The sequence below is a fragment of the Pantherophis guttatus genome, chromosome 3, assembly GCF_059756535.1.
Source record: "Pantherophis guttatus breed Tessera chromosome 3, ASM5975653v1, whole genome shotgun sequence".
NCBI classification, from domain to species: domain Eukaryota; kingdom Metazoa; phylum Chordata; class Lepidosauria; order Squamata; family Colubridae; genus Pantherophis; species Pantherophis guttatus.
Window position 1 is genome coordinate 184946253 of NC_142065.1, and position 25650 is coordinate 184971902.

Below are 25650 nucleotides of genomic sequence, written 5' to 3' on the forward strand. Positions count from 1 at the left end.
TAAAATGTAAGGAAGAGGACCTTGATGCAAGATTGATGTCAGCTTTACCAGGTAGACCAGACAGGAAACATGACCGGATAAGCTAATTCTAGTTTCTTGTACAGTTAACAGAATCTTGCAAGTTTGAACGTACAATTTTCCTGCTGTCAATTTTACAGCCTGATAACTTGGGGAAGGTCCTTCCTGAGCCTCTTGCTCACTCACTAGACAGCTGGGGACTATGCTGTCTGTCATCTGACTATTCCCTAGGCAGCATCTTTTTGCCCCATCTTCCAAGGTCTTTCTCCCTTACCAATACACATATTTCCTAACAGCCTTGACTAACCAGGAGGAACATGGGTTCATCATGCGGGTGGCTGTGCTCAGAGCATTGAGAACCCCATCTGCTTCCTTGAGACTCACAGGATTAACTCTTCTCAGATACCAGTCATTTCAGTAAGACTTGCTTAGGCAGTGTTCAAATTAGAGCTGATCTAAGTGATCTTATTTGTGACGTTTCCAGTAGTAATGGCATATTATCCTGTGAGATATTTCTCTGTTTGTATTTTCCTAAGAGATTATGAGTCACACTAAACAGGACTGCTGAGTGGCATTCTGGATGCAGTAATCACTAATCAAGGAACCACCAGGAATTCTGTCACCGACACTGACAGGGCAAGGCACTAGTGATGAGTATATAAACAGAGAGCTAACCCCACTCCCTTCTAGCACTGATATTCTTACCTAGTTGGATAATGAAATGTTTGCAAGGAAACAACCAAGCTCAGAGAGCCCCAAGGACCCTACAGTTCCACCCTGAGCTATTCTCTTCTATTATTATTATCATTAATCTATTCTATTCTATTATTTCTAATATGTATTTAAAATGTAGCAGTTTATTACCTGAAAACTCAAACTAATTAGACGTAAAGAATCATAAATGTAATAAAATATACTGCTGTAATAATGTAATTTATTTCTTAGATATTATGTCTTCCTTATAACAGTCTCAAGGAAATTAATATTGAAGCATGTAGACAAAGCTACATATCTACCATATCTACTGTTTTTAATTGATTTTGCTTATTAAACAAAAAAAGTTGCCAGATTCATATTCTGTTCTGGCTGGCTAGAAGCAAACATCTTTTTTAAAAAATAGAGAGTGCCCCTTTCAGTTTGGAAAAGTGGATAAAACGTTTTAATTTCAGTTAATTTCAGTTACTGCTGGAGTTTCCCTACTGGATATTGGCTGTTCCTTGCTGTGGATAAGATTGATAGTTTGTTTTTCTGCCTAAGACAAAAGGGCATCCTGTCCTGTTCTTATTCATGTACAGAGTCGGACTAAAATGGTGGTTGAATCTTTAATACTGACAAGAGGGCATAATCTGCACTTATAGACAATAAAATACTTAAGACTTTAAGTCAGACCATGTAACGCAGCTCAGATTCCCACCCCAGTATTTAATTTTTATCTTTCACTTCCCAGCATCTGCTGCCAGAAATTGTTGTCTGTCTTGGCCTTATGGTAAGACAGTCTCTTGGCTTGAGAAGATAAGAAGATAAGGCTGAAGCTTATTCTAAAGTAGAGTATAGAATTTTAGCTGCAGATTTTTTTCATTACTTTTCAAAAGTAATGAAAGGAGGAAGATGTGTTTGCATTAAAATTGTTAGTATGTTTACAGCTGACCTTTTCAGCTTCAGCTTTGGAAATAAAGCTTATTGTTTGTCAGAAGTTGCAATTTCAAGGTGTTTCAAGGAGAGACAAGGAGACGCTTCAAGAAGAACATTGGAATCGCTTTCCTAAACTTTAATAATGGAGAACCAAAGGAATTATGTAATGAACTTAAAGTCTTTAAAGATGATTGTGAAAAGAGACTGTTAAAACTGAAATAAGAAAGAAAGCAAACTGGATGTCAGGACAAACTCTGGAAATTGCCAAGAAGAGAGGAGAAGAGAAGCTAAAGCCAAGAAAGACAAAATCTCAGAAAGAGACTTCTTGAGAACAGTTTTTGAGAACTGTTAGAAGAGGCAAGAAACAGTATGCAATGTGTACAACATCTGCAAAAATGTAGACATGGAAACAGACATGGAAAGTCTTTCAAAAGATCCCTGAATTCAGGGATCTTCAGAAGGAAGTTCAAATGCGTATGCTAAAGGACACCAATGGATAAGTAGTAACTAATTATAAGGAGAGCCAAAGAAGAGGGAAGGAGTATACTGAAACACTGTGCAATAGAAAACTCAACATCCAAGATACCTTAGAGGATATTCCTTATTTACAAGAAGCTCTAGTATCAAAAAATGAAATTATATCAGCATTCTGGTCATTACCAAGTCAGAAGGTTACAAGAATTGATGGAGTACTCACTGAAATAACCACAGAAAAAGAATCAGTCAAGTTTCTAATCTAATGAAGCTATGAAAAATTGAATGGAAGTGGAGATATTTAGTTTGGATTAACTGATTGATGATGAAGATTAACATTTAACATATGCTGTGTTAAGATTAAATATTATCTATCCGATATAATCCAATGGAAGTACTTACAGCAACATTTGTTAGCAATATTTTATTGGCCAGCACCATTCTTAGCTTCTGAAACACCTGAGGTACTAGAACTTGTTAAAACTGTTAAAACTAAAAAGCTTATTATTAATTGTTATAGATATTTGTTACCAACAAATCAACTTGATATGCAAATAATAAGAAAAAATGGAACAAAGAATTAGAGATCCCTATATTACATAGACAATAGGAGAATGTTTTAATGTCTATTACAAGAGTGTTAGTGGACCTCAAATTATGACTTATACAACAAATAATAATATCTAGAATTTATTGGACTGTTACATTTGTATGGAACAAGACTATGCAAAAGCTGCATTGCATAGTAGAGCAGCCATGAAGGCCTTAGAAAAAATAAATGCTGTAATGTGTTTATATCTACGAAGATCAGAAGAGTGCAAGCCATAGTATTTCTTGTGACACTGTATGGAAGTGAAAGTTGGACTTTAAAAAGCAGAAGAGAAAGATTATTGATGCCTTTGAACTTTCATTTTGAAAAAGACTCCTGAGTATACCATGGATAGCAAGAAAACAAACCAGCGAATCACTGAAAGAATAAATCCAGAGTTCAAGACACAAATTGCCAAACTCAAATTATCCTACTTTATGTTTTATGTTTGTTTTATGTTTTATTTGATTTGTATACCGCCCTACTCCCGAAGGACTCAGGGCAGTGAACAGCCAAACAATAAAATAACATAGATACAAACAATTTAAAAAACCAGATAAAATCAAATTAAATCATTTTGGCCCAGACAAATTTAAAACACCCCAATAATTTAAAAACAGATTAAAATTTACATGTTTAAAAAGGGGAAGAGATTAGGCCAAGCCCGCCTGATGGAATAAAAAGGTCTTCACAGCGCGGCGGAAGGTGGGCAGATCCGGGATCCTCCGTATCTCTGGGGGGAGCTCATTCCAGATGGTAGGTGCCCCCACAGAGAAGGCTCTCCCCCTAGGGGTCGCCAGCCGACATTGTTTGGCTGACGGCACCCGGAGGAGTCCCTCTCTATGAGAGCGTACTGGCCGGTGGGAGGCTATTGGTGGTAGTAGGCGGTCCCGTAGATAACCAGGTCCTAAGCCATGGAGCGCTTTAAAGGTGGTAACCAAAACCTTGAAGCGCACCCGGAAGACCACCGGGAGCCAGTGCAGCTCGCGCAGGAGAGGTGTCACATGGGAGCGCCATGTCGCTCCCATTACCACCCGCGCGGCCGCACTCTGCGCCAGTTGGAGCCTCCGGGTGCTCCTCAAGGGGAGCCCCATGTAGAGAGCATTACAATAGTCCAGGCGGGAGGTGACGAGGGCATGAGTGACTGTACGTAACAAGTCCCGATCCAGAAAGGGACGCAACTGGCGAATCAGGCGAACCTGATGAAAAATCCTCCTGGTCACGGCCGTCAAGTGCTCTTCTAAAGACCGCCGTGAATCCAGGAGGACGCCCAAGTTGCGAGCCCTCTCCCTGGGGGCCAATGATTCGCCCCCAATAGTCAGTGATGGCATCAACTGACTATATCGGGACGTCGGAAACCACAGCCACTCGGTCTTGGATGGGTTGAGCCTGAGCCTGTTCCTCCCCATCCAGATCCGTACGGCCTCCAGGCACCAGGACATCACTTCAAGGGCATCGTTGGGGTGATCTTTGAGCTTGTCATGTGAAAACACGGCTCTTTGAAAAGGCTATTTTACTAGGACAGGTGGAAAAAAAAAGAAAAGGAGGGGATGATCAGCAGCAAGATGGATGTATTCAATTACAGTGTGCATCATTGGGAGACTTGAAAGAACAAGTTGGAGATAATCTATGTGGTTACTAAAAGTTGAAAAAGACTTGAGTCAAAAATGAAAGAACCTATTAAGTTGATCATAACACAATCAAATCATGTTGCAGTTGCCATTTTCTTTGCATATCACTTTAGCTTTTTAATAATCTATAATACTTAAAAAATCAATAATGTTTGCAGGTTACCATTGCTGGCTAAGCAGTCTGCTTTCATGTTTGATTTCAGATGTAATATTCAAAAGATAACAGTAATGCTTATTCACATTTTATTCTCTTTTTGTGTATTACAGTTAGTTGTGAATCATCCATAATGGAAGCGGATAATCTTTCAATCTCCGAAATACCTATGGATTCTACAGAAGCACCATCCACATCTGCAGATTGTACTGCTACTACTTCAGAAACTCCTATAGAAACTGAGGCTGCTACTAGTAACGCTGAAAGCAGTACATCTACAACTGCCTTTAATGAATTTTCAGGATTTCAGCCCGTTACTCCTTCAGATTCAGTATCCTCTAGTACAGAGAACAATACAACACCAATGACAGAAGTAGCAAAACCAAGGGAGTCTGCTAATGTATCTGGCGAAGCTATAAGGCAGCAACCTGGTAACACCAGCATAGAACCTTTGCCCCCTGGGTATGTGAGATTAAATGCGTTGCACTTGTTAAATTCACATGTTAGTGATTTTTAACCTAATATATATAATATATATTTAGGTTATTGAAATGTATTTGTCAATGTGTTGGATTATACTAAAGTAACTGAATTTAATCTCTTTTGAAATCATTTATGTCTAATACTTCCTTAGGTTATGCCTAGTATTTTCTATTGATTTTATCTCCAGTGGAATCAAATTAAAGATATTTCACCTAATTTGCTATATATGCATGCAAAAATAAATTTAATTGGGCATCGTTGTGATGATGACTAACTTGTTTTTAATGCTAGATTAACAGTATTTTAAGAATGTAACCATATAACTATAATTGATCTGAAATTTGTTGCAGTTTTTGTAAATTTCAGCTTTTCAGGAGAAAACTTTTGTTTTCTATTAATTAAGTTCTACTTTTTATATTTTTCAAAGATGGGAACAAAGGAAGGATCCACATGGTAGAACCTATTATGTTGATCATAATACAAGAACTACAACTTGGGAAAGGCCTCAACCTTTACCACCAGGGTAATAGTTATACTCTTCCATATATTAATAAAGGCTACTAAATTGTAAATGTAGAGATGAGAATTTGCTACAGTATTTGTTTCTTTGTATGTAAATTATATAATGGAATTTAAGTTTCTTTATAATAAGCTTGCTAAAATAAGCTTATTATAAATAATGTTTTTTAAAAAACTAGCCTTTAGTAATCTTTAAAAGTAAATCCATGTGCTTGAATTATAATTAGGATAGTATGAAGATGCTTCTTCCATCATACGTTCTTCAGTTATTTATGCCCTTTGAGTTTGAGGTGAGCTTCCTGGACAATGGGAAGAGGAATAGGGAGATATTAGTAGTCAGAAGTCTGTCCCATTTTGCGCAGCATCTATTTCACAGAAGCTTTACTGCCCTTCCCTCCCAATTCACATTATTTAAGAGGGAAGAGGGAACTGATAACGTTTCTTTTATTAACTGTTCCACAAAAAGTATGTCAATATGCTAATTAATAAAATTCAAAATAAAAATCTTCAAATTTGTAATACATAAAAATAGTTTTAAAATTCACAGAATTATGATTGCTTTGGAGTGTCTACCACTAGTTTATTCTGTATTCAGACTAGTTTATTATGGATTTTATTTTGTCTCATTGATTGATTTCTTTTTTATAATAGCAATTCCCTTGGTGATAACTTTCATAGATTAAATTATATTGTTATAGATTAAATCTTCATAACTACTAATATAATAATAATAATAATAATATATATTATAATATAATAATAGTGCTTATAACAAGTTATATATTGCTATAACATGAATCCCAATATTGTAATTTCTTCCTAGCTGGGAAAGAAGGGTTGATGATCGTGGAAGAGTTTATTATGTGGACCATAACACACGAACAACAACATGGCAGAGACCAACAATGGAATCAGTCAGAAATTTTGAACAATGGCAGTCACAACGAAATCAATTGCAAGGAGCTATGCAACAATTTAACCAACGATACCTCTATTCGGTAAAGCTAAAAAAAGTGTTTAGATTCTTCTCTTGTCCATTTTTAAATATTTAATGCATATTATTTTACGGATATGATTTTACATTGCCCTGACAATGGCTGAACTGAATATAATGTGAAGCCGTGATTTAGCCAAAACCTTGACCTGTTTAATTATATTTTGATACCAGTCCATGACTGATAAAATACTTGGTCTCGGACTAAATATCTTAAGAACATTGCCATAATAAATTTGTTAATTTTTAATACGTTAGAAAGCTCAAAAATGAGTTTTTGTTTTATTAACTTCCAGGTAGATAGTATAAGCTCAATTTGGGAATTGAATAGTTTCTCTGATTAGAAAGACCTTTATTTGTTTGTTTGTTTAGCAAATTTATATAGATTGCAAAGGAACTGATATTGACTAGATGTTTATATGGAAGGATTTATTTTCATCAAGTCCAGATAAATAGTAATAAAAATTAATTCCAATTTATTTATTTTTTCATTAGGCTTCAATGCTTTCTGCTGAAAATGATCCACTAGGTCCTTTACCACCAGGCTGGGGTGAGAAATATAAATATGTAAAATAATATTCATGCATTAATGTTTATATTATTTACATAGCTCATTTTTTATTACAGAAAGGAGAGTTGATTCAAATGACAGAGTATATTTTGTAAATCACAATACAAAGACAACACAGTGGGAAGATCCACGGACTCAAGGGTATGCTGATAATCTGTTTTTACTCATTAAACAAAACTAAAAAAAAATAAAAATTACTGCACTTTTAAAAAAGCGGTTGACTAACTTTTTCAGCTTACAAAATGAAGATCCCCTTCCAGAAGGCTGGGAAATTAGATACACAAGAGAAGGTGTAAGATACTTTGTTGACCATAACACACGAACAACTACCTTCAATGATCCTCGTACTGGTAAATCGTCTGTGTAAGTAAAGTATTAATGGATATTCTGAAAACGCTTAGAGCAGTGGTTCTCAACCTTCCTAAGGCCGCGACCCTTTAATACAGTTCCTCATGGTGTGGTGACCCCCAACCATAAAATTGTTCCTAAGACCATTGAAAATAAGTATTTTCCGATGGTCTTAGGCGACCCCTGTGAAAGGGTCGTTCGACCCCCAAAGGGGTCCCGACCCACAGGTTGAGAACCACTGGCTTAGAGTGTGTTAAATATATATAATAGAGCTAGCATAATTGATAGTGTTTGGCCTCTAGTAATTAGATAAATTATTTCATATGTACTCCACGATGTTCTTGTCTTATATTCTGTTTTCGCTTACTATACTTACTATGAGACATCTATAGAAGGCTCATCTGGCAGCAGGTTGGAATTAATCCTTTTGTAAAACCATCCCTGGTTTCTTGAATTAATTATTTTCATTGTTTGTATTTAAAAATCCTTATTTATATAATTTTAATTGTATTAATATTTTTGATGCTGCTTTATGGTTCTGCTTTAAATCATTGTGAATGTGTAATGTTACAAAATATAATGGAAATTAAGAAATACATACAGTGAAATAATTCGTCCCTCTTTCCCAGTATACATAGTTTGTTCTCTTAAGCTAACTTGTAAGTACATGAGCAGTTTGACTTTAAAAACATCAGGGATGGTAATTCAATTTTCTCTAACTCTGGTTATCAATAAAGGAGTGACGTTACTTTAGATAGAGTGAAAGATTTTAAAGAGAGGTTGTTGTTAAAGTGCAAAGTGGTGAAGAAAATAGGAAGAACTCATGTTCACCATCTTATTTGTAAAATAAATAAATAAATAAATAAATAATAAAGGCAGGATACAAATAAGCAAAGAAAATTACATGTACAAAGTATACAGAGTGAGGAAGAGGTCTTTGATGAAAATAAGCAAAAAACTTTCATAGACAAAAAGGGCTGAAGCATATTTTAAGTTCAAACTAAGATACTAGTTGAAAACAGCTCAGGCAGAGACCTTCCTAATACACTGAATTATAATAAGGCAAAATTGAAGTCAAGCCCACCAAGTAGATCAGAGCACCCTTGCCACCTTACAATTTAAGATCCCTGCCCTCTGCTACCTCAGTTCACTTTCACCACTGTCTTTTTATTCCTGTTGATGATGAGATGTGCCTGACCTGGCTGCTTTGCCCTATGGGGTTGACTTTGCATGGTGAAAAAGAAAGCAGAAAGCTTAAAGAGGCTAGAGTGCAACAAGCATTGATTTTTTCTGTACTCCTGGATCATATGGCATTGGCTTTGTGTCATGAAAAAAAGGAGCACAAACCCAATTCCATATATACTAGGAGCACCCCAAAAAGTGGCATTTTGGTATGCTATTGCCCCTTTAAGCAGCTCTGTACTTCCCCCCCCCCCCCACTATGCGAAGCCAGCCCCATACAGCAACCAGGCCAGACACATCTTATCAGCAGCGGGAGTAAGAACATGGTTGTGAAGATCAGCTGGAGTGTTGAGTAGAGGGCAGCAGGTGGAAAAAAGGGCAAAGATGGTGGGTGGAGTTCTAGTGCTCCTATAGTCATAAGGGTGAGTGAGCTGCCAAGCACCTGAAGTTTTATCACATGACCCTGGGTTCTGTAATGGCCATAACTTCAGGCACAAGTCATAAGTCCCTTTGTTCCCAGCCGTCATAATTTCAAACAATCACTGAACAAATGTTTCTAAGCTGATACTACCGGTACCTGCAGATATCTGAGTTTGGATGTTGTATAAAAGAAGGATATGCAGGAGTTACATGTTATACAGCGTGATCTCTGAAGCATTAGGTGATAAGATTACATACTGTTAAATATTATTTGGAAGATAATGCTTTGCAGAAATAATTAAAGGAACCCACCTATTTCCAGGCTTCTCTATAAATTTGGGAAAAACATCTCTACTGCATTAAGAAGTTGATTCATGAAAGTAATGTGATTCTTAAAGCACAGACATAGTTTTTCAGGCTTTTTTTGAAGCCTGAGAAGTTTATAGATGTTTATAATGAGGAATCATTTCAAGTAGTCTGAAATGTATAAATTGTGCAGAAGGTTTTAGGCTGAAGACAGCAGGAAAAGGCAAACCATCAGCAACAGCACTTGAATAGAAGTAGGGTAAGGAGGGCACCTGGAAGACTGGGAAGGGGCAGGCAGGCTAGTTGGATATGCTGTAATAATTCAAGAGTGGCAGTAGTGGCAGCTAACAGAGATAGTGAAAAGAGGTTGCTGGGAAGATTTGAAAGAAAGAGGAAGTCATCAAGTTAATTATTAAGGATAATAGCAACCTAGGAAGGCCACTGGAAAAATCAGTGGGCAGAGAAATGCACAGGTTATATTGGGGAAATGAGGAAAGATGTATAGACTTGTCCTACTTGCTTCATAAGATTTGTTTCCAGAATTTGGCTTAGCAAAACCCAGAATAACCAAGAAGTTCTGAGTTTAGGTTAGCCGTATTTTGACCTTTCTGGAACAGTTTGACTAAACTGCTGAGCCACATAGTGTTTCTTTGGGATTCAAAGCAAAACACGTTCCCTTTTGTTGACGCCTGCACTGGTGATGGAATTTCACCATCTTGTTAGAAGATAAAATCATAAAATTAATCTAGAATGAAAGTATACATACATTAGCTGTTACATCATTGTTAGACCAAATGAAATTGCTGAGAAATTTTAATCGTGTTGTGTTTAATAAATTTAAATATGTTTCTTTATAGAAATAAAGGACCACAAATTGCTTATGAACGCAGTTTTAGGTGGAAACTAGCTCATTTCCGCTACTTATGTCAGGTACAATAATACTGTCTAAATTTAAACTTTAAATTTTCCTTTATAACTTTTGTGTTTATGGTTGTATTAATCATTTACTTTCTCTCTATAGTCAAATGCTCTACCAAGCCATGTGAAGATCAATGTATCTAGACAAACTTTGTTTGAAGATTCCTTCCAACAGGTAAAATACTATAATAACCTAAAGTATGGAAACTAACACACAACACTGCAAAAATTAATATCTTTAAAATAACTTAGATTTATATGTAGGAAGAAAATCTTATTCTAATTAAAAACATTTGAAGGTATTTATTTATTCAGAAGTTCCAGAACAAAGAATCAAGCCTATGAAATCTTTATACCAGGGGTAAAATGTAAAATTTGTTACTACCGGTTCTGTGGGCGTGGCTTGGTGGAGGGGTAATGTGACTGGGTGGGCATGGCCAACTTTTTTTTAAAAAAAAACTTTTCAAAGCATTTTTTCTAATGCTTTGAAAAGCCTCTGCCGATCAGGCAACTCAGCTGGGATCGTCAGAGGCTTTTCAAAGCATTTTTTTACCAGGTTGCAGAAAAAAATGCTTTGAAAAGCTTCTGACGATCCCAGCTGAGCCGCATGATCATCAGAGCCTTGGTAGCGCAGCAGACTAAAGCACTGTTAAGTAACACCAGCTGCCTGCAATTACTGCAAGTTCAAATCTCACCAGGCTCAAGGTTGACTCAGCCTTCCATCCTTTCGAGGTAGGTGAAATGAGGACCCGGTTTGTGGGGGCAATAAGCTGACTTTGTATAAAAAAGAACACCACTTAGGGGTGGGCCGAAAGCCCTACTAAGCAAGTAGGGGTATGAAGGCTATTGCTTAACGCATTGTAAGCCACCCTGAGTCTCCGGAAAAGGGTGGCATATAAATAGAACCAATAAATAAATCAGAGGCTTTTTTTTTTTTACTTTTAAAAGCATTTTTTCGTCGGAAGAGGTTGTAGAAAAAATGCTTTTAAAAGTAAAAAAAAAAAGCCTCTAATGATCGTGCGGCTTAGCTGGGCATGGGGTCGGGGGACGCACAGGGATTTTTGCTACGAGTTCTCCGAACCACCCGTCGCCATCGTTACCAGATTAGGCGATCTGGCCCGAACCAGGAGCATTTCACCCCTGCTTTATACATTAATAAACAAACATTTGTTGTTTGTACTTTTATTTTTTTAAGACTGCCTAAGTCCGAATATTTATGGGTAGTTTACACTTTAAAATCAAGAACACTTAAACAAATAAAGAAATTATCATCCCAAAGGAAAAAACAACAACAAATACAACAGCAACAGCTTGCAGAACTGTGGTACAGTGTCATGTTGGCATTACACAGTATGCCCATGCCACTTTTTATCTTTTTATTTTATATTTTTATTCATTATTTTATTTATAAAATTTATTGACCGCACATTTTGCCATAGGGTAACTCTGAGTTGTTTACTGTCTGTCTGTCTGTCATCTCTCTCTCTCTCTCTCTCTCTCTCTCTCTCTCTCTCTCTCTCTCTCTCTCTCTCTCTCAACATAAATACATTAAAACAAAACATTAAAATCTAAAGACGTGGAAGTTGGGGCAGAGTGGGGGGAGGTGATATCTGTTGTTACTCGATTAACCACTTTCACTGTGCTGTTTCTCCATTGGAACAATAGGCCAACTTTTATAGAATTTCTAGTCATTCATGTATGAAAAAAGGAAGAAGTACTTGACCATAATGTTAAGACAGAAGATTGTTTCCGTTTTTTTCCTTTATATGCTTTAGGAGTAGGTTATTGTTTCTTCACAGAGCAGGAAGGATCTGACAGTGGAGATACTTTTTTTTTTTTGCAGAAAACAAAGAGACTAGTACACAGTAAAGTGTTCTAAGTCTGGGAATGTTACCTATTCCTTCAATAAAGACTCTGCGTTTATTCCTTGATAAATGCTGTGGCCTATTTGCTCTTGATGGCAGTGCTGTATGCTGAATGTAGCTTTATGTTTACATCTTTTCAATAATCACATGATGGATAACTTACTCTGGTTGTCCAGAATGGGAGTAAAAAATACTATAGAAAAGTAGTAGGTGGTGGCTACATGAATTAAAAACAAACAAAAGTACAAACTGTCTTTGAAGCATTAAAACATATTTACATTTTAATTTCTAGAAATAGAATGTAGTTCTATTTGAAGAAGAGCAGTTGGATGTAATGCTTAATATATTGCAATATGTGTTTTATATTTTTCTATATTTTACCTTCTAATATCCAGTGGTACATTTTGTTTGATTTATTATTTTATTTACAGATCATGGCTTTAAAGCCTTATGACTTAAGGAGAAGATTGTATGTCATATTCAGAGGAGAGGAAGGGTTGGATTATGGAGGTTTAGCCAGGTAACAGTGCTTGTTGAAATCTCATGACCTTTGTCAAGCTATTTAAAAACAATAATAATAATTTGTCAACCATAATAGTTTATTAAATGTATATGCTGACTAATTCCCAGTGTCACTGATTGGTTTACGAATTATTTAAAACATTAGAAGGAAACAACAAAAAACAAAACTAAGAGTAATAGCAAGAATTGCAACTGGATGAGAAGAGCTGTGGTGGCGCAGTGATTAGAATGCAGTACTGCAGGCTACTTTTGCTGACTGTCAGCTGCCTGCAATTTGGCAGTTCAAATCTCACTAGGCCCAAGGTTGACTCAGCCTTCCATCCTTCTGAGGTGGGTAAAATGAGGACCCAAATTGTTGGGGGCAATATGCTGACTCTGTAAATCGCTTAGAGAGGGCTGTAAAGCACTGTAAAGCGGTATATAAGTCTAAGTGCTATTGCTATATTCAAATTTCAGTGGTCATTTTTTATTTGGATTCTAACTGACAGTACATTTTGGATCTTCCAATTAAAAATTGTAGCATATTTTGATCAATTGAGAGAACAAAATATTACTAATATTTTTCACCCAATGCTTATTAATTGGCTTTCCTGTGCCTAGATTCTACCATTGATAAAAATTATAAATAAACATTAGTCAATTTACCAGATAAAGGAAAAATTAAACCTGTGTCTGATCTTTGAACCTGGCGCTCAGCAAAGAGGTAGCAATAGCATTTAGTTTTATATACCACCCAAAGCACTTTACAGCACTCTCTGGGCGGTTTACAATGTAAGCATTATTTGCATATTACCCCCAACAGTCTGGGTCCTCAATTTACCAATCTCAGAAGGATGGAAGACTGAGTCAGCCTTGAGCACCGTCAGGATCCAAGTGTTGGCTGTGGGCAGAGTTTACCTACAATACTGCATTTTAATCAACGTGCCACCAGGACGTAATATTTTCTTATGGTAAGGAGTGGATTAAGATATGTGCTTGTTACCAATTTTGAAAAGCCTTTACATTCCAAGAACAAGAAGGAGCAAAATCTAGATTTAATTATGCAGATTTAATTATAAGAAGATTAAACCCATATTATCAAATTATTACTATATGGTTTGTGCATATGTATATATTCCTTTTTATGTTTCATCCATGAATATGATTTTGTTGAAATAAATTATGTATAAATTACGGGTAGTCCTCGATTTACACAACACTGAAAAAAGTGACTTGTGACCGTTTTCCACACTTACATGTTGCAGCATCCGAACAGTCATATAATCAACATTCAGATGCTTGGCAACTAGTTCATATTTATGATAGTTGCACAGTCCTAGGGTCATGTAACCACCTTTTGCAACCTTATAAGCAAAAGCAATGGAGAAAAGTCAGATTTGTTTAACAACCATGTTACTAGCTTAACAGCTGCGGTGATTCACTTAAGAACTGTGACAAGCAAGGTTGTAAAATGGGGCAAAATTCACAAAGTCTCGCTTAGCAAAAGACATTTTTGGTTCAATTCTGGTCGTAAGTTGAGGACTACCTGTAATTTATAATTTTAGTATATAATTTTATATTATACAAATTTATTATATACATATGTAAATTCTATATATCTCACCAATAACATTTAATTTAAAAAGAAAGCATTGTGAGATGACATGTATTGTTTTTCAAAGATAACTTAGCAATGCCAGTATTAATTTTCAAACTAATTAGTTACGTGAACTCATATAATTGTTCATAACATTATTAAAGCATTAAATTAATTCAGAGTTCATTTGAACCAAACTTTGTTATACTATAATTCCCTGTTCCTTTTTCACAACATCATAAAATAAACAGGTTATCGTATCTGCTTAAAATGTTCCTCGAATTTTTAGGTCAATATTTGTAACATTTGGAGATAGCCATGTTTGATTATCTATTCATTATATTTTTAAATAGAGAATGGTTCTTCTTGCTATCACATGAAGTGCTGAATCCTATGTATTGTCTCTTTGAATACGCTGGCAAGAGTAACTACTGTTTACAGATAAATCCAGCATCAACAATAAATCCAGATCATCTTTCATACTTCTGTTTCATTGGGCGATTTATTGCTATGGTAAGGGTGATTTCTTTTTATTTTCTGAAATATTTAGCATGTAAATGTGTAGGGCTATCATATTGAGAATTAATTCTGTTTGCCACCAACATTGTTCAGTAGAATAATTACAAGTAAGTACATGAAAAAGGACTGGGGTATTTTTCCTCATTGGAATACTTAGTTGATTTTTTTAAGTAATGGCATATATTGTTTAATATCAAGAGAGAACCATTTACTGATTGACTAACAAAATGGCAGATAACATGAAATAGAAATAAAAAGAATGCATCTACACATTAGTGTGAACTATTGTAATCATCTAGGCAAAGTATATAGCAAAAACCTTTCTGAAAATAGCAGCATGATGTGCTAAGCAGGCACAGAAATTTTATTCAGCTAATTCTCAATAAGTTGGTTGCATTGTCATCTACACATAGAAGAATGAATATCTGCAACAGATATTTAGAATTCCGCATGATTACAATTCTTAAATCATGTTAAATCAACTCTACAAGTAGATCTGGCCTTCCATTTTAGGAATTTGTTTGTCGTGTGTAAGATGTCAGAATTAAGTGTCAGTGGACTAAAGAGATTATGACTGATGAGATGCTTGTAATATGCTACAACATGTTTGAAACGTGTCTTGGACTTGTTAAAATGATCATATCTTTTTCTAGGTTTATATTGTTTCTTTGGTAGCTATTTCTAGTCAACTCTGAATTCTGTGCGTGTAGAGACAATTAGAAATAACTGTTAAAGCACTACATAAATCCAAAGAGATTTAGTTGCTTTAATATTTCTTTTTTAAAAAAAATGGGTTAATAGTCTTCCCACATGTACCAAAGTACTCTTTTCAAAGGATTTGCACAGCCCTACTTCTGAATGTGGTTGCCTTTCTTCACAAATGGTTGTAATTACATGGGGTGAATGTAATTGCAGTCTTGAACCTATCGTAAATTCTACGAGTTCAGTGATATTTATTCTAACGTAAAAATTTAGGATTGCCACCTTAACATAAAGATATATTGGCAAAGAGAAAGAGGATAAAATTCATACATGTTCAGAGTTAAAAACCCCATCTTTAAAATTCCTTTACCATAAGCAGGAGAGTTAATATAGCCTTGCATATAATAATGATTGGGAACACATGGGCTGGTAAAAACGGCAAGTCCAATCATGCCCAGGTCACTGAAAAGGCATCCCATCAGTACCACTAGAAAGGGGACAGTAAATACATCTAGTTATCAAAGAAGATGTGATTTTTTTTCCTCTGGATGTACTTGATCCTTAGGATTATCAATCATGTTTGTGTATTCATAACTACATATTAATACGTATTTGGAGAAATTCATGATTTTATGTAGTTTTATGTATATATTATTATTATTACCAATGCCAATATAAATGTAAACATGTATTTTAATATAAATATGATGATGTAAGTTTTAACAATGTAACATGATAGATGTTTTAACACTTTATTCTGCCTTAAATTAATAGAAAGATCCAGGCAAAGTATCTGATCATGGAAATATATGTGCTTTGCTTTTATTTGCAACATACTGGGAATTATATTCTAATCTGCATGGTTCCACATGTATTTAGTACAGAAAATAAGTTAACTTTTTTTTAATAATTTATAACTGAGATGACATCATTCACACTAATTGGACTATGTCTGATATAAAGACAGTTCTTCATATTCTTCAGTGTCTTCAGTGTACTTCCAATTTAAAATGGGCATACAATGGATGTATTAGGGAAAAATGTTAAAGTGAAGATATGCAGATTTTAGTGTGCGCTCATTCATGGAAGCTCTCTAAGTGAATCTAAGTCCTTCTCTTTCAGGTTGGTCTACCTCAGAGGGTGGTTATTGTAAGAGGAAAAAGGAGGAGGGAGGCACTAGATAGGCTGCCTTGAGCTGCTGAAGGATAGAGATGATATAAGTCTAACAAATAAGTTTACCAAAGTTGCCCTATCCCCCACCCCAAGAGATAAAAATCACTTATTTGTTGGAATAGGACCAAGATTTATTAATACAGACTGGAACAATTGGAGGTCCTCTGGGTAAACAAAGATAAGTATATATTTTTTAAAGTTAGAATAGAATTTGGGTAGATCCCTTAACTACATTTAAGTGTACCTTATTTAAAATGACTTCTTTAGTTCCTCGTACCTGCTATAGGTTATTTTCTTTTGGTTAGATTTCTTTCTCTTTTAACATTATTGGTATTTAACCAGATGTATGTTTAGAGCATTATTATGTAGAGTGTTGACTTGGAACATGAAGTTCATGGTCATTATTCTGTTGCATTCATGACAACTGACTATATGGCTATATTCTGAAGCTACATCTGAAATATCACCTGCTAGGGTAATTGTTGTCAAGGCTTCCTTTAGTATGGAGTGTTCTTGTTTCCTATTCTACTTAAGCATTCTTCCACACACAATCCATATATGTCATTCTACTTACAACTAGAAACAATCCATTTTGAGTTATCAGTACACTGTTTTTATCAGATGTACTATTTTCTTTAAAAGTTTTCTAGTTAATAGTTAAAAATGTTTATATCAAATACTACATTGACTTTTTAAATCTTCAACAGGCATTGTTTCATGGCAAATTCATTGATACTGGGTTTTCCCTGCCATTCTACAAGCGCATGCTAAATAAGAAACTCACAATAAAAGATTTGGAATCTATTGACACTGAGTTTTATAATTCTCTAATTTGGATAAGGTTTGTAAATCTTTTCGGATGTTCACAGTTTTTTTGTGCCAAAATAAAGTGAACATATTTGGTTAATCTTTTTTTTAACCTTCTCTCTTAGGGACAACAATATCGAAGAATGTAATTTAGAAATGTACTTCTGTGTTGACATGGAACTCCTAGGAAAGGTTACTTCACATGAGCTGAAATCAGGAGGATCAAATTTACTTGTCACTGAAGAAAACAAAGAAGAATATATTGGGTAGGGGGATAGAGTAAAATAAAGGACAAGAATAGATTTGTTTTTATACATAGTATTCTATATTAAAAAAATCTACCATTTTGTATAATTTTTGGCATTTTCTCAATGTCAAAGCGCGATAGACTTTAAGAACCGTATGTGAGAGGACAAAAAGGATTTTCTTTATCCCAAGACTTTGTGAAAAAGGAATTGCCCAAAATATAGAATAGCCCCAAATATATGAATGCAGCTCTTCTATTTAGCAATTCTATACAGAATATATATATAATATATACAAATTAGGTAGCCCATTTTCAAATGGCCCTGAATTCTGTTTTTATAGTTGAGCTCAGGCTGCAAATTTTTATAGTTAATGCTCACATTATGTTGAGCAAAGAACTAATATTAATATGGAATTTGTTGGAACAATAGCACACTATTGGCAGACCTGAAGGTTCAGGTTAGGGACAAACTGCAATGGAGAAAATTCCTCTTCTATGCTTGCTAAGAATCAACTCCCTCTTGATGGCACATAATCAGTAATGCTATGAATGCAGTTTTTTAAAAATAATAATTCTGGAGTCTTTTGGGTATATTCAAATAGTTATATATTATATCACAGGTGTCAAACTCGATCACATCATGTGATGTCACGTGAAGCACCCTGACATTTTTTGCCTTTGTGGAGTCAGGATAGGTGTGGCTACATGTGATGCATCCAGCTTGTGGGCCGCCAGTTTTGACACCCCTGCATTATATACTTTAAAATAAAGAATGTTATTTTCAGAGTTATAATATTTATTCTGTTTTAGTTTAATGGCAGAGTGGCGGTTTTCACGAGGAGTACAAGAACAAACCAAAGCTTTCTTGGATGGATTCAATGAAGTAGTTCCTCTTCAATGGCTACAGTATTTTGATGAAAAAGAACTGGAGGTGAGTTTTTTCAGCTGTAGTGGATAAAATTCTTCTACAATGAGGATTAATACAAGTAAATAGCTATAACTGTATTCAGTAAACAAAGCAGATAGATCTTGAAGTGCTATAAAATGGTATATTGAAAAATAATTTATATTTCAAAAAACTCAAGCTAATATCTTAAATTTTGTGAACTTTTCTAGGTTATGCTTTGTGGAATGCAAGAGGTTGATATGGCGGACTGGCAAAGAAACACTGTTTATCGCCATTATACAAGAAATAGCAAACAAATAATGTGGTTCTGGCAGGTATAATACTTTATTTGTTCAGAGAACCAGCAAATATAAAGTGGGTGACCATGTGAATTTTAAAAAAGCAATTCTGAAATAAAGCAACATTTTTAAATTCCTGATATTTGCAGGAATTTTTCATATATGCATCATGTATGCATCATGTATGATTACCATAATAATTTGCAGGAGTCCCAAAGATTTAGGTAAGTTTATTCAATGTAATTGATATTTCCCATTTTCCTCTACACTGAAATAATCTTGTATTCTCAATTTACTGTCTCCTGGGAGTCATAGTGAAAAGTTTTTACTGATGGAATTGAATGTTAATTTCTTTTCAAAGTGAAGACATCAAACATGGAAGCATTTGGACAGAGCAATAATTTTATATATACTTAAAGAACATATGAATGTTTGCTAATCTATTCCAAAAATGTTGAAAACGTTCACTTGGGCTGTGAATCCAATGTCCCAATTAAAGCTTTCTCTAGGCTCATTTTGACATCTTTTAAAAATACCTTGGCTATACCTTTCAACTATAAAAAGAGATTTTTTTGAAATAAAGATTAATATTATTTTACCTCAGAAACATTCAGAATTAGAGTGTATATTTAAAGCACTTGTAAGAAATTAGGGGAATGCATGAATACATGCATACATGTATTTTGTTTCAAACTTGAAATGTTTTCCTGAGCCATGTTATACTAATCTCAAATTCTAAACCAAAACAGTATTAAGATATTTGGCTTTATAAAACACTATATAAAGGAGAGGTTTTTAGTGCTGCAAGTATCTGGACAAAGGCTGAAAACTAAGCCTTTGCTGCTCATCTATTGATCCTCCAGGTTTTTGCAGCCAAATTTGGAAGTCTTCCTTTAACTGACAGCAGGTATTTGCCATAAGGGTATATCTAAAAGTAGTATGGGCCCACTTTTTTTAATCTTTCACACAACACTTTTAATAAGTTACCTGTTTGCGTATTAAGAATAAAAAATAATTCCAGTCAGCCCATTAAAGACTTACTTTTTAAAAATGTTTTAAAATAAATATTCTCTTGTAAATCTCTATCATGTGTGTCTGAACCTAGGCTTGCAGGCAGACAAGAAATTGGACTGCGTCCTTCGACTAATTAAAAATTTACTTTCAGATTTACCTTTTTCTCCTTGGCTGACTGTCAAAAACAAAAAATAGAATTGCAGTTTCCAGCTGCTGAAATGATCATTAATATCAAAGGGAACAAACAAACAAAGAAAAGTTGAACTTAAGAAAGCACAAATAGGGAAACAGAAAGAGTTTTCCCTATCTGACTGCCATCATCTATACCTTAAATGTAAATAATATAGTATCAGTACTTGCTAGCAAGAGGAAACCAGTAATGAGTCATGCACACACTACTGCTTAGCAAGACAGCATATTTGACATCTGAAATGCTAAAAAAAAACCCAACAATTCAGAAAACAGATCAAATAAATAAAGATCAATATAAAATTTTATAATGTAATAAGATAATCTGGGTTCTGCAAATATTTATCAGGGAGCTTTTTTTATTTTTGTGAGATGTGTTGTAATTGAATTATTATGTATTGTGTTCCTAGGTTGTTTTTATGTGTGGTTTATTTTGTACAGGTATGCTGTTGATGGTATTTAGTTCTTTGATAGGGTATATGTTTTGTTTTTGTGTTACACAACTCTCCTGCATTTTGCATCTTATTTTAATAGAAAAAGTTGAGGCAAGTGTAATAACAGTAAAATTATATTAAAAATAATTAATTTTTAATTAGCTGGAATTTCAGAATAATACTTCTTTTACATCTGTTTATAGTTCATAAAAGAAGCTGACAATGAAGTCCGCATGAGACTGATGCAATTTGTCACTGGTACTTGCCGGTTACCACTGGGAGGATTTGCAGAGCTCATGGGTAACTAATCAGTGTAAATAATTCTTAACTGGTATCTTATAAAGCTACACTTTCTGAAATATTAAAATAATACTAAGTTCTTCATGGTTGCTAAAAAAGGGTTTGGTTTTTCCCCTCCAGGAAGTAATGGTCCTCAGAAATTCTGTGTTGAAAAGGTTGGGAAGGAAACCTGGTTACCAAGAAGTCACACGTGGTGAGTTAAAACAGAAAAGTGATGTGGAGGAAGACCTTAATGCAGATTTAGTCATGTGCTGCATAGATCCATTGAACTAAATACATTTATAGGATTCATGGGCCACTTATTTTAGCAGGAAATAAGCGAAGAATCTATTATGTAGTTTTGCTATACTGGGTATCCCTGACTGCAGATATGACACCAGTATATAGACAAGTGTGTGTTATATTTATTTAGCATACTAGTAAGATATGCTGAGGTGTAATTAAATTCTTACAGAGAGAAATCCATAGTTTATTTAGCAATAACATGGAAATAGTTTCTATTGCCCATTTTTTTAAAAACGTTTTTTAGTAGCTTAAAGTCCTAGATTTTTTTTTACTACCTAGCCACCCTTTCAATTACAACTCAGCTTAGCTTTGAGGTGATTTCTAAGGACATAATAACACATCTGCTTTTTTGTTGCATGTATTCTATTGAGCTCTTTCAAGTGCCAGGCATTGTCATATTAAGAGATATACATTAATTTGCACCAAAGTTGTTCTTTTATGCAGGTACTGATAGATTTAAAATAATTCTTTTCTGTAGCAGAGATGGGTTTTTAAGGCCATCCAGACAAAATGTTTCTCAGTGCATGCTATGTGAAAAATACAAGAATAAATAAGTGGAGGAAGATCTGTCAATAACACTTATGATTGTCTGGCCAAGAAATGTATACATCTGAGCTATAAAAACTGTGGAAATTGCTAATCTGTAATGCATATTTCAAAATTTTCTTGATTGTTTGGATCAGTGGAGAGAAATGTTAAAATGTGAGCGCTGATAGTACTTAAGATGTAAAATGATAAGTTATTGCATCTTTAAACTAATGGTGTGATCTTATCAGATAGAATAAAATAGAAAATAAATAGTTTTTTTTCTTTTTTCTCTGCAGTTTTAATCGTTTAGATTTACCGCCTTATAAAAGCTATGAACAGCTAAAAGAAAAGTTGCTTTTTGCAATTGAAGAAACAGAAGGATTTGGACAAGAGTAAGACTCATTGAAGTGAAGCTTTCATTTTTTTTCCAGATAGGCTGGAGCAACTAAATTGCACAGTTAGTTGTACATAAGCCATCTCTTCTGTACAGCAGTTTTTCTGGAAATCTTTTTAAAAAGCAGTTCTGTTCTTCCACAAAGATATGCAAAAACTTTTACTTTCTCTACTTATTTATTTTGCCCTCAGAGATCGGCCAGAATGAAATTGAAGCAGAAAAAGACTTTATTTTAAAATGTGTGCATATATATCTATATAGATATATAGATATATATGTACACACACACACAAACAATAGTCAGCTCTAGTTTTATAGAGCTTTAAACTTAAAAACATCACAGCCATTCAGAGAGTCAGGAGTTTCTTCTTGACTTCAGAAATGTACAGACTGCTCTGTATTCTTCTAATTTATGCAACATCTCTAAGGTTCTTTCTATTGCATGGCTGTTATAAAAGGTGTTAAAAGGCTTCTGCCAAATACATCTTCATTATGTAGAAAAATGCTGCTGGATCTTTGAAGTGATAGAATATAATTCTATCAGCTTAATTTCTTTAAAAAGTAATAGTTGTTAACCCTCTTTGCTACGTCTATGTAGCTGTGGTAATAGGTAAAGCCTTTATTACTTGCACAAGAGTAATGTACAGTAAAATGAATGTGATTATTAAGATATTGGTGCCACTGTTCTGACTCACAAACAGAAGCTGAACAGATTATTTTAACTCACTGATCAGCATTAAAAATTGTTTACATACTATCTTGGGTTATTTCCAAGAGAACAGTAGGTAATCTTGAAGAAAAAAACAAAAGTTGCTTACGTATTATGCCCTAGTCTGGTATTTTACCGGCTTTTCCACAATATTGATTATATTCCTCAATTTCATAAAATGAACTAATTTGAAATTTAATAGGATATGAAAAGTAATGTGAAATCTTCTGCTCATGGATTTTTATTTTTTGCTATGGATTTAGAGACCTCTATTGAAACTAGTCATAAAAGCTTGCACAATTGAATTGATTTTATTAGTGTTCAGTATTCTCATCCATTTTTAACTTCAATAAATCCAGATGTTCCTAAACATCTTTAAAATTTGTTTTTATAAAGGCTAGTCTTATTTGTCATTAAATGTACAATATTATATATATATATATAAAACATTAAATTATTTTAGCAGTATTGAGGGCATTTGCTATTTGCAAATGTATGATAAATTCTACAATGTTGATGTGAATTATATCAAATGCTACTTTTAGCAAACTGTGCTTCCTTACTAGAGTAACATTTTAAATTACCATTGTATCATGCATTCATTATTCATTGTAAATTCCATTAAACGTAGAGTTTTGTACACACACAAAATAAATTTCCTAGAATTAACATTTCTGTAACATATCAAACTGCAAAAAATCTGTAAATGCAGTATGAATCTGCTGTTATTCATTTTCTCAATATAGCAGTTGAATTCTACCAAAACCTTATTTTTCTACATATTGTTACACTTTATTATTCATGATATTAACCTGAGAATGCTTTGATAAAAGCACTGAATTAATGGGCCTTCGGTCTATCTTGTTAGATAACTTCCCCCTATCAATATGTTTTTAATGTCATAAAGCCCTCTCACAATATACATAGGCGCCTTAAAATAAAAATACCCTAAGATTTGGAGGAAAATGTATTTGGAGTCACCTGAATTATGTTAATTTATAAAGAAAAAAACTTCAAAAAATATCCAAAGAAAGAAATGGTTTACCTAAATTCTACATTCAGAACAACAGAAACACTATTATTTGCACTATTGAATGACTGAACCATTGCAAAGTTAATCTTGTAAATCAGTAATTAACAATAAAGAACACAGTGCATCACAAAGTATACTCTGCTTATTTTTATTTGGTCTATTATTCAGAGGATATTTTGCAAAAAGAGAAAAAATACAAACGAAATACTTGTATAAGTTTATTTAGGAAAAGAGACAAAGAGGAAAACAAAACTCCAAAGCCAGTTTTATTGGAATTTAGGAGAGCTAAACAAGGGCAGCCCTAGGTAAGTAAAGGTAAATGTATAGTTTCTCTTCCATTTTATATTTTCCCATTTTTTTCTGGTAAATTAAATAGAGATTTTTGGCTTGGATCAGTTCATTCTTTTTAAATTATGCATCCTTCAGCTAATTGCTGCTAATAGCAGTGATATTTTCTATGTCAGAAGAACCATTGCCTGAGGGACACCCAGTTGGGGGCTTGTGTCCCTATAAAGTTGCCCACTGAAGTTGTACTCATGAATCTATTCGCTGTCACCCTCTTTTGAACTGCTAGTTAAGCAGGAGCTGAAGCATGTGATGGGAGCTCACTCCGCCCCATAGCAGCAAAAGGTCTCAAATGCAAGCATTGCTGATTGTCAGCCCAGTGTTCTAACTTTGTGAGCCACTGTGCTCCTTATATGTGCAGTCATGAAAGGAATACTTAATCCAGTTCCAACCATGAGAAGGGAAACTACTGAAGTTAAGAATTACAGCATGCAATATTAAAATACTTAGGTTCATAACATTGATTGATGGACTACGAAGAAAAAAGGTATTTATTTAGCAATACCTTTCTATTGTCTGGAAGATCAGAGGAAATAAGTAACATTTCAAATATTCCTCCCCTCCCCCCCCCCAAAAAAAGTGCATGTCAAAGAGAGTCGGACAAATGTGTTATGGCCATTTTCCCATGCTGGCAAAACTGTAGGCAAGGTGCATGTATTCTAAATTTATCAATGAGTGATTTCCATGAACAGTAGCCCCAGCTGGAGTTTAGGTTTCAATGACTGCAATGAAATTTACTTAAGTGCAAGTCATGGGTGCAGGGTGTTACATAACATACTTTTTTTTTTATTTACAGAATATCTTATTTACTTTGCCCATTTTTGCCCAATTCAGCAGGCCTTGATTCACTGGCTGATTTCCCTATAGCAAAGAAACAGTACTTTGTCTGCCAAGGAAGATAGACAAATTGCATCTTACAATGTTTCATCACAGTGAGCTATTAAAACCGATCAAGTTCAATTAGGAAATCCAAGTAGATAGGTATTCAACCGCTTAAAGAAGCGATCTTCTCAAAAACATCTTTGAGCTGCACAAGATTGGCTAGTTTATTTATATTTTTATAAAACAATGATATACTTAAAATTTCAGTATTTTAGAAAGGAGGTGTAAATGCACTCTTCTGAAAATCAACAGTGCTCATTAGAATTTATGTGGAAAATTGAGAATAAATGCAGATTCCTATGTATTGGATCTGGTTTTTGTACATCTCTCAATCTCTATCTCCATCTCTCTAATACAAAAAGGCTCAAAAAGATGCCTTGGCTTCCCCAAGCAGTTTTATAAGAAGAAAAAAAAGTAACTGATGCCTGAGAAAGATGTTACTAAAATTAAATGGGATAACCAAAGTGCACCTTGCTGGTTTTAATGAGCAAATATTTCAATGGTTTTGCTGCTGTATTGCATTCATGAAACCCTTTGCAATAGTCTAAAAAATAAGACTTCTTATGAATAACAAACTATGTACCGGTATCTTCCAAATATGCATTGGATGTCTTTGAAATTTGACTAAAAATTTAATTTATCTTTTAAAAACTAAATGGCTATCCACTCATTCTCAGTGACTCTGGGCAGCTTACAAAAATA

The 25650-nt window shown here is 34.4% G+C and overlaps 1 protein-coding gene across 11 annotated transcripts in view; it reads left to right on the forward strand.

Moving 5' to 3' along the window:
• WWP1 (WW domain containing E3 ubiquitin protein ligase 1) overlaps positions 1–22141 on the forward strand; it is a 68293-nt gene extending 46152 nt beyond the window's left edge. For 6 of the 11 annotated variants that reach the window (XM_034422371.3, XM_087890768.1, XM_087890765.1 and 3 more), the window contains 17 exons: positions 4612–4960; positions 5409–5504; positions 6324–6498; positions 6990–7044; positions 7122–7206; positions 7300–7428; positions 10179–10251; positions 10343–10414; positions 12536–12624; positions 14556–14715; positions 17304–17437; positions 17529–17669; positions 18461–18581; positions 18767–18871; positions 20676–20772; positions 20893–20965; positions 21882–22141. In XM_034422371.3, coding sequence (XP_034278262.2) covers positions 4612–4960; positions 5409–5504; positions 6324–6498; positions 6990–7044; positions 7122–7206; positions 7300–7428; positions 10179–10251; positions 10343–10414; positions 12536–12624; positions 14556–14715; positions 17304–17437; positions 17529–17669; positions 18461–18581; positions 18767–18871; positions 20676–20772; positions 20893–20965; positions 21882–21981 — 2054 coding nt within the window. In that variant the 3' untranslated portion in view covers positions 21982–22141. Of the gene's footprint in view, positions 1–4611; positions 4961–5408; positions 5505–6323; positions 6499–6989; positions 7045–7121; positions 7207–7299; positions 7429–10178; positions 10252–10342; positions 10415–12535; positions 12625–14555; positions 14716–17303; positions 17438–17528; positions 17670–18460; positions 18582–18766; positions 18872–20675; positions 20786–20892; positions 20966–21881 lie in introns of all 11 variants that reach the window. The other 5 variants (XR_015733417.1, XR_015733418.1, XR_015733419.1 and 2 more) reach the window with 2 other exon arrangements.
• The last annotated feature ends 3509 nt before the right edge of the window (positions 22142–25650 follow it).